The 19114-nt window shown below is 33.8% G+C and overlaps 3 protein-coding genes and 2 non-coding genes across 7 annotated transcripts; 3 read left to right on the plus strand and 2 right to left on the minus strand.

Moving 5' to 3' along the window:
* The first annotated feature begins 257 nt into the window (after window positions 1-257).
* Window positions 258-14979, plus strand: LOC149739156 (uncharacterized). 3 transcript variants are annotated; one of them, XM_089874563.1, is made up of 24 exons: window positions 258-1155; window positions 1688-1774; window positions 2002-2089; window positions 2363-2577; window positions 2808-2911; window positions 3034-3274; window positions 3536-3678; window positions 3967-4194; window positions 4639-4842; window positions 5268-5550; window positions 5688-5741; window positions 6063-6340; window positions 7102-7265; window positions 7628-7840; window positions 8196-8358; window positions 8914-9591; window positions 10032-10165; window positions 10451-10628; window positions 11027-11189; window positions 11637-11887; window positions 12305-12445; window positions 12708-12907; window positions 13181-13458; window positions 13860-14979. In XM_089874563.1, exons 1-24 carry the CDS (start codon window positions 948-950, stop codon window positions 14102-14104), a joined length of 4941 nt encoding a protein of 1646 aa, XP_089730689.1. In that variant the 5' UTR covers window positions 258-947; the 3' UTR covers window positions 14105-14979. The 3 variants fall into 3 exon arrangements, with proteins under 3 accessions (XP_089730689.1, XP_089730688.1, XP_089730687.1); XM_089874562.1 differs by lacking the exons at window positions 258-1155; window positions 12708-12907; window positions 13181-13458; window positions 13860-14979 and adding an exon at window positions 1164-1514 and having other exon boundaries at window positions 12305-12692; XM_089874561.1 differs by lacking the exons at window positions 258-1155; window positions 12708-12907; window positions 13181-13458; window positions 13860-14979 and adding an exon at window positions 1164-1503 and having other exon boundaries at window positions 12305-12692.
* On the plus strand, window positions 294-365 carry Trnae-cuc (transfer RNA glutamic acid (anticodon CUC)). The gene has a single exon. It is a non-coding gene; the product is annotated as a tRNA-Glu (tRNA).
* Trnag-ucc (transfer RNA glycine (anticodon UCC)) lies at window positions 530-601 on the minus strand. Its single transcript has one exon. It is a non-coding gene; the product is annotated as a tRNA-Gly (tRNA).
* A 41-nt stretch (window positions 14980-15020) lies between the features above and the next one.
* Window positions 15021-16264, plus strand: LOC149739159 (uncharacterized). Its single transcript, XM_089874586.1, has 3 exons — window positions 15021-15228; window positions 15419-15641; window positions 15753-16264. The coding sequence occupies exons 1-3, from the start codon at window positions 15021-15023 to the stop codon at window positions 16138-16140; spliced, it is 819 nt and encodes a 272-aa protein (XP_089730712.1). The 3' UTR covers window positions 16141-16264.
* Window positions 16171-18569, minus strand: LOC149739160 (glucosamine 6-phosphate N-acetyltransferase-like). Its single transcript, XM_089874590.1, has 5 exons — window positions 18310-18569; window positions 18150-18212; window positions 17470-17612; window positions 16952-17013; window positions 16171-16634 (listed from the first exon to the last, which is right to left on the minus strand). The coding sequence occupies exons 1-5, from the start codon at window positions 18470-18472 to the stop codon at window positions 16487-16489; spliced, it is 579 nt and encodes a 192-aa protein (XP_089730716.1). The 5' UTR covers window positions 18473-18569; the 3' UTR covers window positions 16171-16486.
* Window positions 18570-19114: the final 545 nt, after the last annotated feature.

Below are 19114 nucleotides of genomic sequence, written 5' to 3' on the forward strand. Positions count from 1 at the left end.
GTGCGCCTATCTTTTACAATGGAGACCAAGCGAAATGGGGACAGAGTTGGCGGTCACGTGAATAGAAAAAAGAATATATCACGGTTTTGGGCAGTTGCGCGTTCCACTCTTTTTATTTCTGTGCATTTTCCTTGCAATTGTCACAACAGTTCACTATCTAAAAGAAATTATAATGGCGTAAAACTGCACTTCGGCAAAATTTTGATAATTTATTCAGAAACAAAAACAACAACAGACGAGTAGACGCGCCGCTCTACGTTTACAATCTTGATTTCGCTTTAATGTTGTCGTGGTCCCAGGTGGTCTAGTGGTTAGGATTCGTGGCTCTCACCCACGCGGCCCGGGTTCGATTCCCGGTCTGGGAACATTTTTTTATGCAGCTTTATTTTTGTCGTAATCTTTTCTAAAAGACACGTTTGGGAAAATGTAAAGGAGCGAGATACCATCATTTTTAATGCCCCGACACTTTATCACATCTTTATTAAATATATATTCGCAAATCTAAAATAGAGCGGCATTTTAGAAAAATTGCGTCGACCGGGAGTCGAACCCGGAACTAGTGCTTGGAAGGCACCAATGCTAACCGTTACACCATCGACGCTACGATGCCCAACGCCATTCTAACCCAGATAGTACCTTAATGTGTATGGTAGTCTTGCATGTGGCGCAAAATGCGGTAGTCTTGCAGCTAGCGCAAAAAAAAAACATAACACATACTCGCATTTTACTTTTAAAAATTGAACTATACTACAACGTATATATATTGAACTTTACATGACCTTGCCTTTGTTTGATAACAACGTCATTTATGTGGATTTTATCATTTTTATTACATAGGACAGGGAATATTCAACCTGTTTAAAAACTATACGTTTTTGATACGATGTTTATATATTTGATACAATGTCAGTACGTTGTAATTTCAATACCAGTTTACAAAAAATGTAATGATGAATGCAGTCGACCCAAAATGTAAACCATGGGCGACAGCAAAAGAAGAACTACGAATTCTATCAGATGAAAATACTAGCCCAAGACGAAGCGACCATTCGTTGTGTTTAAATCATGGCTTCCACCAACAAGCGACCTATGCATTCAACGATCCGATTAGGTGTCTTGCTTTTAGAAGTAATTCTGTGAGGGAGGAGTTTTTGAGTGAGTATTGGAAGGGATAAGTTTACAATATATCGTATTTAAAATGCCCTTGACAAAATTCGATATGCAACGAAACGCTGTTTTGTTTCATTTTCCTTTAGTGAATTTCCTTTTTTCAAAGCTGTTTCGACCATATATATTGGTACTAATAAGTATTCGCTATAAATTACATTTCTGACGTAACTACAAAAAGTTTTTGGGGGAGTTCCCCTACGATGAACCACAAAAGTTTTCTTTATCGTTTGATGAAGTCCTGATGGTCAAGTCATATAAAAGTTCAAAACGAAAATGGAATATAATGAATAGGGTAGCAATAGGTTCAAATCTGCTCTTCCTAATATGTGTCGGGTAATGCAACGGTTTGTAGTTTATATGCTAATCGACTGAAAATGTTTCTTTTGCCGTTTGGTTTATATGGGAACTGTAGTTTTACGAATACATTAGTGCCAGTTATATTTTATAAATAAAAAAAATGTTGTGTTGTCGCCTAATAGTTGTACCCATGCGTTGATAAACTCATTGATAATTGCAGTTAACCATGGAACAGGACCTGGGAATGTTTTACATCTTCGCATGTTTTCTAAAGGAGGGGAGACAAGCACAGATGGTGGAACTAATTGTAAGCACCATCTTCATGAGACTGCATCCCATAGATCGATTGTAATTTTGATATAAGAGCCACATATATAGCTATATTTATCAATGTATTAGAACTTATTATGGTTAAATTCGAATATTTTAATGTTCATTTTTCTTCGGGTTAATGGGTCAACTTTAACTTAGGCATTTTTTTACTTGTTTTTTACTTGTTTTAAAAAAATTGTTATTACTTTACACTGTGTACAGCATTATACAAAGAAGCTGAAAGTTATACAAACCGATTTCCAATTTCTTGCCCCCCCTTACAGCACATTGTATGGGTCCCAAAACACAGGTGAAATATATTCAAATATATTACAATGTTGTAACAATACATTTATGCTGTGTTATGTTCATTAGGGTTGATAGCATCATTTATTAGGTTTTCATTATTATTTGCTTCAAATGGCTGTTGTGTTTTTTGTGAGTCAATTCTATTCTTTGTATATTTTTTCAAAAATCTATTTCAAAATCTAAACCAGTGTCTTACAATTTCTCTGTATTCCTCTCTTTAAACCAGTGTCTTACAATTTTATTTTTTATATTAATTTTTTTATTACTTTCCAAGGCTATTTGTGGGAATTAGTAGTGATAAAAACCTCAGAGTTTTTTCGGACACTCTGCACCGATGCCAGGTGATTTCTGCCCCCACAGTTTGTGCAATGCCTGTTATTTCTATGGTTTATCTTCCGGAAACTGACGAGGTGGTGACAGGAGGCATCGGTGTAATACAACCATGGAAAATTCGAATATCTACTGGATTGAAATCAACACCAGTTGAAGGTGTTTTGTTTTATACATTTGGTTGTTTGTTGCTGAAGAATTTTTGTAAAGTTTTAGGTTCTCCTTCAGATTTTGTATAAAATATGTAACAAAATAAATGACCTCACCTGCACAATTGAGCAAACAAATAGTTATAAAAACATAAAACAAAGACTTTCTTACCAAAATTATGTTTATGGCCTCACCTAGTTGTTGTTATAAAAATTGAGTTTTTGATATTTATTACCTAGGAGATGATGTGATTAAACCCAAGCGCAAATCAAGTGTTGATTTGAATGGAATGCCCCAAGCAAGCGATAATACAAGTTATGGACATGGTCTACAGATGCTACAGGTAAAATATTTAGGAAATTTTATTTTAAAAATATTGTATACCAACTGTAGTTTTATCGGAGTTATTTGCTGTGCCTAACATACAAATAGAGATTTTTTTATATGATTTCTGTTATCATGCAGGCAGTTGCTCCTTATTCATGTGATATTCGTCGTGATGACTGGGTGCATCATATGAGAGTGTATCATGGTCGTGGGGTTGGTGATAAACGACAATTGTTGGTTGCAGTATGCCATGATACTGTGATTGCAATAAATTATCTAAATAAGAAGCAAATATGGGTTGTGAGACTTAACAATCCAGGAATCACAATTTCTCAACCAGGAATATTGAAAAAGAAAGAAAAAAAGAGTCTCTCGTCATGTAACTATGTTTTGTAGTTTCTTAAACATTACTCACTAGTGGTGTGTAACAATAAACCTTTGTAAATAAATATACACTGTTTTAAACAGGTGTTTAATACATTTACATATGATTTGTAATGTTTGTTTAATGTGAAAAAACACAGCACTGGTTATGTATGTTAAATTTATCTCTGCAAATACGAAAATAACTTCTATACAATTGCATATACTTGTATGTATTTGTGTGTACTCTTACCAAACACCTTGTTTAAACTCATAGTTGAGCATCGTATGGAAGGTAGCCACTACAGCAAAGGATATGTGGTCCATGGTCATGTTTCATTGACCAGATGTGAATTCTTTCCAAGGTTTGGTTACTTTATATCCGGTGGTGCGGAAGGCTCCATAAGGATCATGCACATGGTGGGTGCATGTGTTTAAAGGTGTTCAGTTTAGATAGGAAACTAAGTCATAACACAACTATAGCCTACTTTGTATAATCTAAACAAAACATTTTCAAAATCTTTAGTTTTTGGGGTAGTGCAATACTGGCTTAAATCCCCTGATGGGACTAGAAACTGATTCTTATACTTTAAACCTATTTTGCAAAAACGACGTTAAATTAGAAAGCTGCTTATTTTTAAACAGTCTTATTTTTGTGTGTTTAAATCAAAATATTCCGTGTTCATGCGATTTTTAATCTTTGTCCAGGTCAACTTTGGTTTGGTGACAATATTACGTGGACATAGAGGTTCTATAACAGGATTGGTTGCACATAGACATCATCCGTTGCTCATTAGCGCCTCTACTGACGGATCAATAAGAATGTGGTGTCTTGAGACTTTTAAATTAACGCAACGATTGGACACTGGACAGAAAATTGAAAATTTATGTCTCAGTAATGATTCCAACATTATTTACTATTACAGTAAACAGAAGGTGTGTAGTTATGATGCTGTGATAGAATGGTTAAAGTTTTTCTTGTAATTGTAGTGTAGACGTAGAGGTTTAAAGCCCAATGCCTACATATATGTCTATGAGCAAAATACTGAACAATAATTAAACAAATCTAGAGGTCACTAATGGGTTGTTCAAGTAAACAGCCATAGTAAAACATGCAAAATAACATTCATCTTATATTGCATACTTGGAAACTCACAATCTGGTATGAGGTGTTAGAAACTATGTTAAAATAAAGGGAAGCTAAAATTCTGTGAAGTGTTTTTCAGTAATATTCAATAATCATGATGAACTACAATATAGTCATGCCAGTAACTTACAACTACAAAATACTTTATGCTTAAACATATCCCAAAAATTATGGCATACAACCATAAACTGCAACTGCAACATACTCTAATCAACACATTTCCATTTAAACAGATTTCTTTATATCGTCTCACCAACATTTATTCCCTCTTTTCTGTCTTACATTCATCCGCAACTAAACTTATGCGCGTGGAGGGAAATCCCAAGCTGGGAATTCCCGGTAAGGTGCTTGCTGCGTTGGAAGATGGATCGGTGGCGGTACTTTCCCCAATCACAGGACTTTTATTAACCATGATTTATCCAATGACATCTTTCCAGGTAAGGTTGTGCTTGTTTCAAGTCATGTTTAAATTTAAGATGTAAATGTGCCATTGCCACAATGGAGGTCATTTGGATTTGGATTTTTTCACATAATAAGTTACTTGTTACAGGTATTAGGCATTGAAAAAACTTTTAGTTTTTTTTAATGTTGTTTTTGATTGTAACAATACACTTTACTAGGATTAAATTTTCTGTATCACTTATTAATGACCATACAAGGTAATAAAAGTTTTAGAAAACTGTGCTTGCTATAAGTTAACCACGTTATTGTTATGTTTAACATATCTTGACCACTCTTTATAACTGTGTCTTCATACCTTTGTACTGAGAGTTACAAACTTGCTAATTGTATTCAAAAATACCTTTAATGAATTCACCATTTGCTTAGCTGAATTTAGTTTGTTTAAAATTCCCTACGACAGGTGTTAACAGACATTGCTTACGATGTTTTACAAAACCTTGCTTACATAAAGCTGCAAAGTGGTTCAGTAATGCAATGTGAATGTTCCACAAACCCATGTTGTCCCATGAAAATATATTCCCCATGTATTCAATATGATGATGATGTCAGTAGTTTGACTTCAGTTTGCATCAGAATTAAGCAGCATTGCTCAATGAATGCTGTGTTCGCTGGGCTCAGGAATGGACAGATTTCACTTTTACACCCAAACACATTACACATGCCAACACTGCAGGCACATAATGGTGAGTACGAGTATATACTGTTTCTTAGGTTATTATATTTACAAGCGATACATGGTACAACTTATCGTGCATTTCTCAGTAAAAGATGCAGTTTAATTTAATGTATTTTAATTGGTATATTACTTTTATGAATACAGGATTTGTTCGATTCATTGAAAGCATTGCAAGAGATGACTCAGTGGGTATACAAGGTATTTATAAATATTTAATTTATTATAAGCCATTAAATTGTGTTTTATTATAAAACTCAACTGTAATCATTTAAAATAAATAATCTTATCTATATGTCCTACTTCCCAGCACTAATCGCTGTGGGTTAATTGCTTTAATCTAATGGTTATCTAAAGTGGCAGTCACACTTAAAACAGTGAACAAATCACATAAAAAGTTACATAAGTCTAACTGAAGTGGGCACGAAGTGCGTGAAACAGAACACTCAAATCAAAACAACTGTTGTTTCCCTACCATGCTAGGATAAATAATTTACACTCATTCATTTATTTATTCATCAGAAGAACCATGCTGTACAGAAGTTCTTGTTAGTGTTGGATTAAGCAGCGTTCGTACGTGGATCGTTGAGATTCAAGCTTCAAACAGTAACAATCACATTGAATGGTTCCTCCACTTACAACCTCAACATAAGGTGCAACTTCCACCACTGATGTTGAAACCTGTGCTGCTTACTGTGCTCAAAAATCGACTTTGTGTTTCGACGAATGAAAATCAGATTCTTGTTTTATCGCTGTCACAATCTCCATCAGGAGAGGTGAATGCTGCTGCAAAACAAAAGGTAATAGTTTTTTTTTATTTTGGAAATGCTCTTGAGTGTTCTGATCCTGACCTGCAGGTTCTAAGATACCAATCTGAGCCTATAAGCTATGGTACCTAGAATAAAATCTTCTCTTCGGCGTTGGGCTGCATTGTAACCAAAGGATACTGGGTTTGATGCTTGATACTGATACCATTGACAGTAGGGATGCACATTACAGAATAATTAGGTATTCTAGGATATCCTAGAATACTTTATTTCGAATCTTTTTATATTTAAAGGAAAAAATAATTTTACCCACATAAGTCAGTTTCTTGACTTTTACATAGTAGCTTTATTGGATCATGAGCTGTAAAATGATCAAAAATTGTACCATTGGGTAGTTTTTGCTTCATGAAACATATAGCAGGCTATGAAAAGACGTTGCGAAACGTATACTCTTGAAAGTCCCACAAACTCAAAATTTTTATTTTCAAAATTATTAAGTTTCAAAAATTGTTAATATAGTTTATGAGATGACGTGTGATGATGTCATTAAACAGAATACCAAATCTCATAATTAGATTCGAATACAAATGGATTCGAAATTCTGTAATGCGCATCCCTAATTGACAGCATACGTTTTATTGCGAAAGACACTTGAAGTTTATTGGTCCAACTTAGTGGTTACTCATTAGATGAAGCACCCTGGGTGTCGCAGTAATTCCCGAGTTCTAAATCTGAGATCCCATAGCATGTAAGCTATAGCACCTCACCTACATAGAATAAAATCTTTTCTTTAGAATGAAGTTGGATCGCTTACCGACGATCAAACATTGTTAAAACTCCACCATACAGATGATGATCACGTCACCAAAATAACAGCTTTACAAAGCTCAATAAAACTTAATTGTTTTGCAAGTTCAAGTGAGGATGGTTATGTTAAGATATGGGACGAGGAAAACAGGTATTGAAACTACATATGTCATTTTTCTGGAGATCATAAATTTAATAGTTAAGTTAGATATTGTAGTTTTTTTTTAAAAACCTAAATACTTGTTTTAAATAGTAAAGGCCTCAGTATAAATTACTCTATATTGAACAAAAACATAACTTGTAATATTTGTGCTTAGAAATAAACTAAAAAATGTGAGATGAAAAAAGCAATAAAAAAACACTTTAATTACCCCCAAAATAGTGCAAACCCTAAATTATAAAATAAACTAAAAATATATGATAGATGCAGACTAAAAATACCTAAATCTGCATTCAGATGAGACAAACCCAAAACTTAACTGATTAAATTATATAAAAAAAATTGTTTTACAGATTGCTACGCGAGATGTGTTTCACCCCACATCATGTTACAGCTCTCTGTTTTGTTAATGGTCGTGACCTCCTTGTAGCTTTGGGTGGCAAAATATGTTTGGTTGACTGCACAACATACTTGACTAGGAACCTGATACAAGAGAGGGATTTGCTTCAAGTTCAGTTTCACGACGATCAGGTTGAATCAGCAATTCCTTATGATGATAATATCAAGTAAACATAAGTTTATTGCTTGTAAAAGTTGAATGATTTTGACTTCACGTTACCATACTACATTCTTGTTTTCTTATAAATACACTTTGTTGCTATTAGAAATTGTTTTACATCTGAACTTATTAACATTTTACTCTGATCTGCTATAACCAGTATTTTAAAGGTAATTTTAAAATAAAAAGGCAATTTAAATCATAAATAAGCAAAATCTTAAGTCTTCTGCAATCACTCTAGTTTAAGTCATAGGATTTCTAGTGTTTTTCTAGTTTAAGTCCTGTGTTTTCTATTAAAATTCCATTTTTTAACTGTTACTTTTAAAAAACTAGTATGGATTAATAATGTTTCTATAAAAAAGGGCAGTCTTCAAAATTGAAGACCTTCCAGTTGTTCCACTGGAGGCGCTACAGAGGGTGCTTATGTCTGATATAGAAACAGACAGTGTGACGCGACAATTGATCATCGATGGAATGAGAAAACCTCGACGGCAGATGGAGGGGACTGGCTTGGTGAAACCAAAGGTGAAAAGTTATTGTATGTTTGTTGTTTCATTTTGTTTATGTGTATTCAGCATTCAAGTTCAAGTTTAGAACCTGCAACTGCAGCGTGTTTGTAATCACTGTCACTTTGTTACTAGTTCCTTTTGTTCTTGTATTAACTAACCTTATCTTCGCTAATGTATCCGAATGGATAAACTAAATTATGTTAGGATTTTACGAAGTTACCACATTAAGTTATCACATTACCACATTACATCTGGAAAATGTGTGGTTTATCATTATGTGGGTTGTTTCAAATGAGTGTTACTTATTTGTTATTGCGAGGTGGCAACTTTAGAAGGTGTTAGACGTGTGTTTTGTATCTTTTAAATGAATACATTTTATTTTTTATGTGAAGTATATCAGATTTTTAATGATCTTCTTGCGGAGCATATCAGATTTATTGCTTATGTTACAATGTATCTGGAGACTACAGGAGTGTAATACGTACACAAATCCTATGTAATAAATGGTTTTAAATTTTTATCTAGTTTATTTACTTTTAATGTGCGTTTATTTATTAATATCTGCAAACAGCTGCATCAGATCAAGAAGATGCTAGCGTTCAGAAAAGCAAAAGAAAAAGATGCGTTGGAGATGAAAGAGAAGGAGAAGAACATTGCGTGCGAGAAAGCAGCCGGCAAAGACGAGAAATCAGAAAACATCCGAAGTTCTGGGGAGAAAATTTGTGTGGTGGTTACAGTGATGGATGCTGAGGTGACAGATAGAGAAGCATCCTTGAATGCATTGGTAGAGCATAAGGGAGATGAAATCATTGAAACTCATACAGAGTTTAAAACTGAAGTTACTGAACCTACACAGTTATTGAATGAAGTGGAAAACATTGGTGGTGGAACTTGTTTAGTTGAGGATAAGAAAATACCAATTGCACCGGACGGGTATATTCCAAATTCAGTGGTTCGTCAATTTGTTCGTCCTCCTACTCCCGAGTTTACGACCATGGATGAATGGAAGTTGAAAGCTCTTCCTCCTTGCGCCCCGCCTCCAGAAGAGGAGTCTGTTTCTTCTGAATGTTATCATGAATCAGAATCCACCTCCATTCATCTGGACCTAGATTTCAGCGTCTCGTTTTCGGATGTTTTGTCTTTGGATGACCCGAGTGCGGCCAGCTCAAGTGAAGAAGAGCATTTAGGAGGAGCAAATCTACCATCTCTTGCTCGCAAAGGAGGAGGGAAGGATGCAGCAACAAAAAAGGTAAAAACAGTGACGATTCATGATCTAAAACGGGTGTGTAGATGACACAAATCAACTGATGAATTAAAACAGTGTGTAACTTTTATTTTTGGGCAACAAAAAGGTAAAAAAGATATAATGATAAAATCGGCTTAAATAAGTGTAACCTTGATTTTTGATTGCCTAATCAGACTCATTTATTTATTTTGTTTGTACAGTACTAATAACTGTTTCTGGACAGTTAAAACATTTCTTATCAACGCTATTAAATAAAATCAGAATTTGTAGCCACGAAAACTGGAACAAATGTATGTATACTTGCCAGTATGATATAGGGTACACAGTATGATTATTCTAGGCCTACTTATCATCGGTGCTTGTTGAATACACGTACTTATAACTAAACGTCTGGTTTTTTTGTCACAAACAATTTTCACTAAATTTATTTTACCACCTTTTAGATTATGTTTTTTGAGGGAATTCAACAAAGAACAGAAGTTTTTGAAGATGAGCGGCAACCTGCTGTGCGATTCAGAGAAAATCAAGATTTTGGAGGAAAAAGTAAAACAACTGGAGTACCAACCAGAACTTCAAGGTTGTTTTAGAAATATGTATAAATTTTTTTGTAGGTTGGATTAACTTTTTGGTTATTTTTTTTTCTGATGTTTTTTCTTGTTGTCATTATCTCACTTTGTAAGGAAAAAAAAGTTTTAATCTAAGCAATTGGTTGGATTTGATTTTTGTCTGTTACGTTTTTCAAGCATCAGACCCTTACTGAATATTTCTTTACAGAAAAAATGTTTAATTCTATAAGCAGCAGATCAGGATCAGATTCGGGGAACTCATTACAAATAAATAGGTTTTAATATTTTCCTTGTAGGTCTGATTTGTCAGCAAATGTTCGCTCATCTGAAGTTCAACAAATTGTCTCCGCTAATCTGAACTCAAGATCCGCTGCAAATAAACAGATAGCAATGAAAGAGAAATTGATGCAGCAACGATCTGCAGCTGTGGAGAAAGCAAAGTTAAATGCGGTCAAAATTCACCCACTTTTAAAAGTGAATATTTTATGGGTTTATTGTAACTTATTTTATCCTCGCATGACCTGGAAAACGACAGTCATTATAACACAGGTGTTTTGTTTCGTACACCCGCAGTGCTTGGGACTGAAATGTAGAAAAAAAATTCACAGTATTTGTGGAATACAAAAATAGCTTAAAAATACAAGTAAAACATGTAACATCTTTAAAGTCCTTTGGGAATGTTTTATATAAATATGAACACATGGTATTAAAAAGAAATGGCCACAGAACAATAAAGAAAATATCAAACCATATGTTATACATAATCCTCTATTTTCCACATAAGGCAGGGGTATGGCAGGGTACCTCTAGTTTAAGTTTCTGAGTTGGTCGATTAATCTAGATGTCTTAATAATACAACATCCATGCTACAGTCAATCACATCTGCTCCATGGTTCCGTAAGAAACTTGACGTGATATCACCCGATACTGTAGTTCATGCTTTACTTGAGGTGGGTGACACTGTGAGGGTTTTCGCTCACGAAAAATCCTGTGAAAATCTACTGTCCATTGTCCAGGAGTTTGACATCAAAGAAGGTAAGATTAAGTTTAAAAAGTAAAACTAATTTTAGATTTTTTAATAATTTAAAGAAAAAAATTATTATGTGTAAGGGCATTTTTAGAAGTTATAACATAGGTTACTTATTTTACCCAGTAGCTGTTTATAAGTTATCACGTGATTTTTGTAAAGGTTATTTTAAAGTGTATGTTTGGCCGACTCTTAGGTTAACACATTGGTGTCCTGGATTGAAGCAATTGCCGTTCGGTGTCTTTTCCAAGGACGCATGTGCGAGCACTTTAACCAATGTGACACAATACGAATTCTGCATTTGAACTTTATGTTATGAATAGAAGAGTATCTTAAAAGAAAATAATTTAAAGTCATTATTTACATCTGCAAATTCAAAGCCAACAAAATAAAGAGTTAATAGGTTGAGGTTCAGTGAGTAAAATTTATGTTATGAGCTGTACTTTATTTGCTAGGTGGTGGCAAAGAGCACCTTTCCCCCGAGTGCCTCACCAAGATTCAAACTTTCATTTCCAAGTTTCTCCGGCCATCATATGAAAAAGATAATGAAATTGCTAATCACGTGAATCGCATACCACTTGTTCATAATGCATTAGATGCCGTTATATCTGGTGTACCATCCAACTCAGACATGCAGCGTGAATTATATCGTTTGATAGCAGATGATGATGAAGGTGTGAGAGAAAAAGTTAAACTCATATTGGAGGTAATGATAAGTTGTCCATTCCGGTGCTTCCCAAACTTTTTTGCTCGCGACCCCTTTTAATCTGCTAAAAAAATTTGCAATGCTTTATAGTTAATATTTTAATGTATACAGTACCGTATACAGTACGTGTAAATTTGGTATACTACCAATAAACATTACAGTTCGTTATGCGATTTCCAGTTTGAAAAGCCCTGGTCTGTTTAATAGAGAAATCACAAATGTATAAAATACTTTGGGAAGTAGTAAGAGTTTGGCGTACAAAAAATTCTGTGTGTGGCATACCAAAAGAGTCTAATACAAGTAGCAAAACCACTGTATAGAAATTTTTATTTAACATTAAAAAGGCATAACATTGTGGTGTCTGTTTGTTTTTATCCACGTGTGCACAATAAATAAAGTTGTCGTTAATTTGTTCAGGTGAAATTCGGAATTAATTCATGGGACAAATTAAAGGAAGAACTGAGTGTGCTAGCTGGTGGACAGGTCGTTCAAAGTTCTGAAGATTTGTTTCAAATGAATCAACAAGTCTTAGACAACATGGAAGAACGACTTAAAAAGGCTGGTTAAGTATACGGTTTTAACACCAATTAGTCCAAAAAATGAGAATAAGATAGAAGTGATTCATCTTATGTTGGTAAAATTTATAATATTTTAAAAACCCATTTTATATTTATATTATCATGTATTCCTGGTAGCAAAAACAGTGGATTGAAACATATTTTAACTTTTTTTATAATATATTATATTTTAACTAATTAATTGTATTATATTTTACTAAGTAACATATTTTATTTTCTTTACTAATTGGAAAATGTTCCAGGGGTCAGTAACATTGGCGGCAGCACCACTGGTAGCTGACAAATTCGGTCTTGAAATTATACCAGATCTTGTCAGTGAGACATCATTCCTTACACTGAATCGCCACAGAAGCTCAAGCATTTTCTCGCAGCAAATAAAATCTCAGTCTTCAGTTAAGGGAGTAAATTCAAAAGTGAAAAGTTTAGACAAGATGACACAAAGGTGCTCAGTCTGGTAGCAGTAAGGTTAAATAGTGAAACAGATAATGAAATAGAGATGGAACATATAATACTCCTTTAAGGTTTTTTTTATTAAAAGCTATGGTGTATCTTATTCCTCGGGTTGGTAAAATTTTAAATGTTAAAAAATTAATTACACCTAAACTTTTTAACTAGTAATTTTCTTTATTTCTTAATATTATTAACTATTAATTTTCAGTTCAATCATTTATTTCATTCTCACATTCACTAAAAAATAGAGTTCTGTTTCTTATAGGTCTGTTCAGTTTAAATATGCACGGAAGCAAAGTAACAAGCAATCTGCAATTGTTGATTTGAACAACTTTCCAATGCCAACATATGATGAACCCCAACCCCCTACCACTAAACCTGAGATACCATGGAGAAAATCAATACCAAAGAAATCTCTCAAAAGACGGAAAATGGCCGGACTAATTCGAATGATGACTCCTGCTGCTCCTACTTCTGTGCCGAGAAGATCCTCTATTCGAGAGACGAGGAGTAATTTTACTTTGAAAAGCTTGTCAAGTGCTGGTAAGTGGAGTCTACAATATAAAAAAAATTTAGTACATTTCATGGTAACAAGATACTAATTTTTGTCGATTTAATTTCCTTTTTAAATTATTTTAGGCGTATATTAACTGTTGTTGTCTGGTACAAATAAATTAATACCAAAACAATTTCCAGAAATTTTGCCTTGCCTAATTCACAGCTATATATTTGTAAACTGTCTTGGGTTTAGTTGGACCCATGATAAATGTTGTGTTCTTGGGTTTGTTTTGAGACGCCAAATTGTAGAATGAAAACTAAGGCGAGCACACACGTATTAATAGAGAACTTAATTAAACCACCTATCCACGGATAATGAATTGATGTAGTTTAGGCGACACAGTCTTTAAAAAGTGTTTATTCAAGTATATTGTGTTGTTTTGCAGATCCACCAAGTGAGTCTGGAGACTCAATCAAAGAAAAGATGCCATTTCAATTTATTCTTCCCCCAATACCACAGAAAACTTTCAACCCAGATATTTTTGTTGATCAACCGAAAAAGACGAAACAAAAATCGGCTGCCAGAGAGCATGTTGCTTTACCAAAGATTGCGCAACAAAAATTGCCCAAGTTTCACCAAAGTAAAACTAAAACAGATGCCATTAGTGGTGAGCCAGATATTACAGTTTAAATTAAAGCCTGCAGTAAAAATATCCTTTGTTAGAATGCATGATAAGACAGTATCTTGAGTTCATAGCAAGTCTTACTATAGTTCAGGTTTAGGTTAAACAGATTATATAAAAATACAGACTATAATATTGCATGATAGGACAGTATGTTCTTTAGTAGAGAGTTAGTCTGCCTGTTGTATTCAACAAACTGTTTACAGTAAAACCCCGATTTAAGGTTAAAACTAGTCAATTTATCAGCACTAGCGATGTCTGCAACAAGATTAAGAAGTGAAGTTGGTAGTGATGATTTTCTAAATGTAATTTTGCCAGAACCAAGTGGGATTTCAGAACATGCCCTCTCAGAAGTTGATGTTGGATCCGAAAAACTTGGTAAATGGGGGGATTGTATTGTGTTTATTTACACAGCTTTTGTGAAGTGGGTACACAGAGTGTGGGCTTCTGGGATTGTGGTTTTTATATTGAATTAGCGCAAACCATAATGGATACTTAAGCTTGTGTGAGTGGAGTTATCCACTTACTAACATTCTGCTAGAAATCTTTATAAAACAAAAATTTAAAAATCTTAGAAAACGAGAACTTGACTATGTCCAATCTTATGCAAATGGAGGATTCAACAACAGAAGAGATTTCATTTCTAGATGAACAGCTCAATCCACCTTCCACCTCTGGTATCTTCTCAGAGGAACAAGTATATAAAATCATAGACAGTTCTAGCTCAGATGTTGAGTTTAAAACACAGAGTTCAGTGACGAGTGTTGAACAACAAGGTAGAGAAAATGCAAAATAACAAAGTTGGTTTGAATGTGAACTAAAAATAGGTGTAGTTAAAACAAATCAGATATAATACATTCTACCTGGCATGAAATCGAGTAAAGAATTTTTTTAGATTCAAATATTTCAGATCATGTTTTGACGATGATGGATAATTGGCCTAGTGTAACTGAAGAAAAATCAGAATGTTTAAAAGATAGTTTTGTGCATTTACCAAATATTGGTGAAGTTGGTGATTCTGGATTCGTTGAATCCGATGCCAAATCTGTTAAAAATAAAAGACAAAGCAACACTAAAGGTGAAAGTTGGAACTGGAGACAATCCATTCAGAGACTAAAGGAAATACGAAGTGGTGAGAATGGCTTTTAATGTACTTAAAACACTAGTTTTAATGGCTGTGTTTTTTCTACCCTGCACAATTTTTATGCTATTATGCATTTTTTAACTCTTCGTTATTGTATTATTTTTTGGCACTTTTATAAGAAATTTTGAAAGATCAACTTTACTATACATGTTGCTTAATTAACAAATATTGCTTAAAGGTAAAACCAAAGACAAGTTTGCTGTGAAGTTAGTGGAGGCACAACAGCCACAAGAAAATAAAACAAATCATCTGCTGTTACAGACATCTCTTCCACCGGGTGAAAGAGTGGTTTCTAATTTCATTGTTACCAAACAAAGTCTCAATGATAAACCAATATATATATGTCCCTTGCCTGCTAGGACTGGTGCACATGCATGCGCCAAAACTGAAGGAGATTGCAGGTAACATATCTAAGGTAGCGTATAATGTAATTGTTTGGATATTTTTTATTTATCCCGGTTGGTATATTTTTTTATTATTCAAACCAACTGTTTGAATTATTATTTATTTAGTTACGGAATTGTACAACTTCGGTGGCAAAATGGTTTGTCAAAACAAGCGTCACCTTCCCGGAAATCGACACCAATGACAGCTAATACGGACACTGAACGGGAATGTTGTTTAAGTTCAACTCGTTATGAGGTCGACTCTTTTCCATACAGCAACAACATATCTTGCGTTGTTACACACAAAGCTAATACTTCTGGTTGTCCTACCAACGTTTTACGGAGCAAAAAACTTCGCAAACTGCTTTTACTTCAGCGAAACAGACAGAAAAATTTGTTTCCTACGGTTTTTCCCAGCTCAGGCGTTGTGCTGAGTCAGAACGACTGCGGCAAAAAGTTTATACACCTCAAACTGCCTAGATGTGGAATCGACCGAAACCCTTTGCCCTCGTAACATCTTACATCAACTTAGCCTGAAACAATATGTGGCTTCATCTGTTTTATTAAATAAACACAACATTTTGACAGCATTGAACAAAAGTTGTACAGACATGTATAATATATAACCACAACATGGATTATTGTCAGGTGTCTTGAGCATGTTTGATTGTCAAAAATAACAGAAGTGTAAATTCACATGAAAAAGCAACATGTGCAAAACCTACATAAGAAATGCGTAATTAAGTCTGGATAATTTCTACATTAGAGCATGAATAGGAATTACCATGATGGTTTATAAACATGAAAGGTCTAGATAAATATTTCTTTACATCGAACATTTCCTAAAAAATCTTAAGCATTTAATCCCTAAATCGTAACTGCATAAACTTTTCAGGGTCCTCTTTGTAACCAAAAATCTCATAAAAAGCGATGTTATCCATTTTGCATTCAAGAGTTGTTTTGTAACATTTAAGCGACCTGCTCAGCTCTGTAATTATTCCAAGGATCCTAAAAAGAATAATTTTTTTGAGTGATTAAAATATATATTTTTGTTGAAGATTTTATAGAAGACTAAATACCATCCAAAAATAATTTCCTTTACAATGTTTAAAACTGCACTATTGAAAACTACTACTATACACAGTGACCTATTTAAAACAGTGACCTAAATCAGTTGGTGGATTAAGAATAACCAATTTTACACAAATTGCTGCATATATTATACTATTAACCTTAAAGGGCTGCAGAATTTTTAAGAAATTAAAGGGGTCACATTAAAAGTAATTTGGGAAACCCTGTTTAAATTATATTAATCAATTACTTACAACTTTCCGAGCTGTCGTCCTCTGTATTCTGAGTCAACAACAACTTCTTCAACCCTCCCCCTCTACAAATATATGGCATAAACATTTCACTCTCATTGTGAAAATAGTAGCCACTTGATAAATGCGTAGGTGTGTACATAGTGTCTCACTGAGTTATGCAACAAAACAAATATGCCATGTAGCCTAGCACTATACTCTTACTTTAGTTGGAATTTTTTTTCAAAAAAACAGTTAAACAAAAATTTTATAAAATCAGTCAAACAGATAATTTCAAACAAAACTTTGTGTGTAAGGCACCGAAAGACACCAAAAGTCTATTGAGCAAAACCTATCAAGACAAATTAACAAGGATTAATCTGCATATGCAAAACATATTTTTCTCTATGATACAGATCCACAAACAAAATCTTATAAAACTATTCTTTATTATAATATATTCCTTTTTGTAAAAAAAACACTTAAATATTGTTTTTCAAAGATTATACTTTTCAATGTAGGTCACACAGCAACATACTTACCAATGCACAAGAATGTATGAACTTTTGTTCAATTTCTAAAGTTCCTGTACCAATTATCTTTCCTCCTTTTCCATTGTCAACCTGAGTGTCTTCCACAACAATGGGATAATAGAAGCCAGCTTTTTTCATGGCTTCAAATCGTGCTATATAAATATATATATATATATATATAATATACATATATTTTTTTTTTGGAAATAGAATAACATTTTAATACGAAATTAAACTGGTATTAGAAGTGGCTTTAAATTGTGCTATATAATTTTTTTGTGAGAAGAATATAGAATTTAGCTTTTTAATACAAATTTTAACTGGTATTAGAAATATAAGAGTAAAGGTATCTTTTGGGGATTTTGATATAAATGATAAATTTCAATGTGTAATTTTAAATACATTTCCTACTTAAAGCAATAAGCTAGTATTTTGTATTAACTAATTTACAATTGAAGACCCCTGTACACAGTAATTTAAGGGCATGTAACAATCGAGTAAAGAATCGCCCCCCCTTCGCCATTTGTTAACCCCTAACAACCAACCTCTAACACTTTTTACCAGCCTAATCTGTAATGTACCATAGAATTTTCACTAGTATCTAAGAAATTCTAAGCACATTTGAATAAATGAAGGAATTCATTCACATCTACAACTATATATTTGTTTTCATTTACAAAACAACTCACCAGTAAAGGCTGCCTGATCAACTTCCCCAACTTTAGTTAGTTGGGCCAAAACATCGGTGTAACCTGAATTAAATAACCTTTGGATTACCACCAGGCAAAAAAGTAATGTCGTTCTGTAATTTAAAAAAAAAAGAGTTTTTTGTAGAGGTTCATAACTAACCTTTTTCAAAATCGTCTGCAGCCAAAGGTCTGATAACTATTCCAGGTTCTGGGTTCGTCGGGGTTTGCTTGTCATCTTTAAATGAGATTCCATATTTTGTTAAATTCACATCTTGCAGCAACGCAGCATCAAACATGAAGTTTGAAGTTTTGTCAGAAGGCATTCTAGTTAATTTGAACCAAACAAGAAAACTGAAAACAAGTACAGTAGCTTCTAAGATGTTAAATAAAGAAAACTGTTGAAAATTCACATACGTTACGTCACACGTGTACATTTCCAAATCGGGGGTTTCCCGGTTTTATTTTTTTAAGAATTTAGATTGCGCCTTGGGTGGCTTTGATTCTCAAAACGAACTCAGCTGAGAGAACCTCTTATAAATGGAGAATTCCCTATGACTAAGTGATACCATACAAATCTATACACGTGTATCCATGACCTATATTTTGGTAATGTCGACTATGGTGGCGACCAGCGAACTCGTATATAATCATGTATAGTAGGGTGGTGGAAGATGGGACACCTGTTAGCACATAATATCTAAATATCCTTAACGTTTTTTAAACAATTAACAACGGTCTATGGGAGTCGTGAGGATACGGTGTTATAATTCTTTAATTGTTCTTTGTTTACTCCCAAATAGGACGAGAAAATGGAATGAAAAGGTGTCCCATTTTCCCCCAGCCTACTATATATCGATAGCAGACTCTGTCACCCCCTCCGTATATAAACGGCTCTGATCGATACTGTTAGTTTTTTAACCTAAAATCAACTTTTAAAATGTGTTTATATGCGCCCTTATGGTTCA

The sequence above is a fragment of the Ciona robusta genome, chromosome 3, assembly GCF_009617815.1.
Source record: "Ciona robusta chromosome 3, ASM961781v2".
Classification (NCBI taxonomy): Eukaryota; Metazoa; Chordata; class Ascidiacea; order Phlebobranchia; family Cionidae; genus Ciona; species Ciona robusta.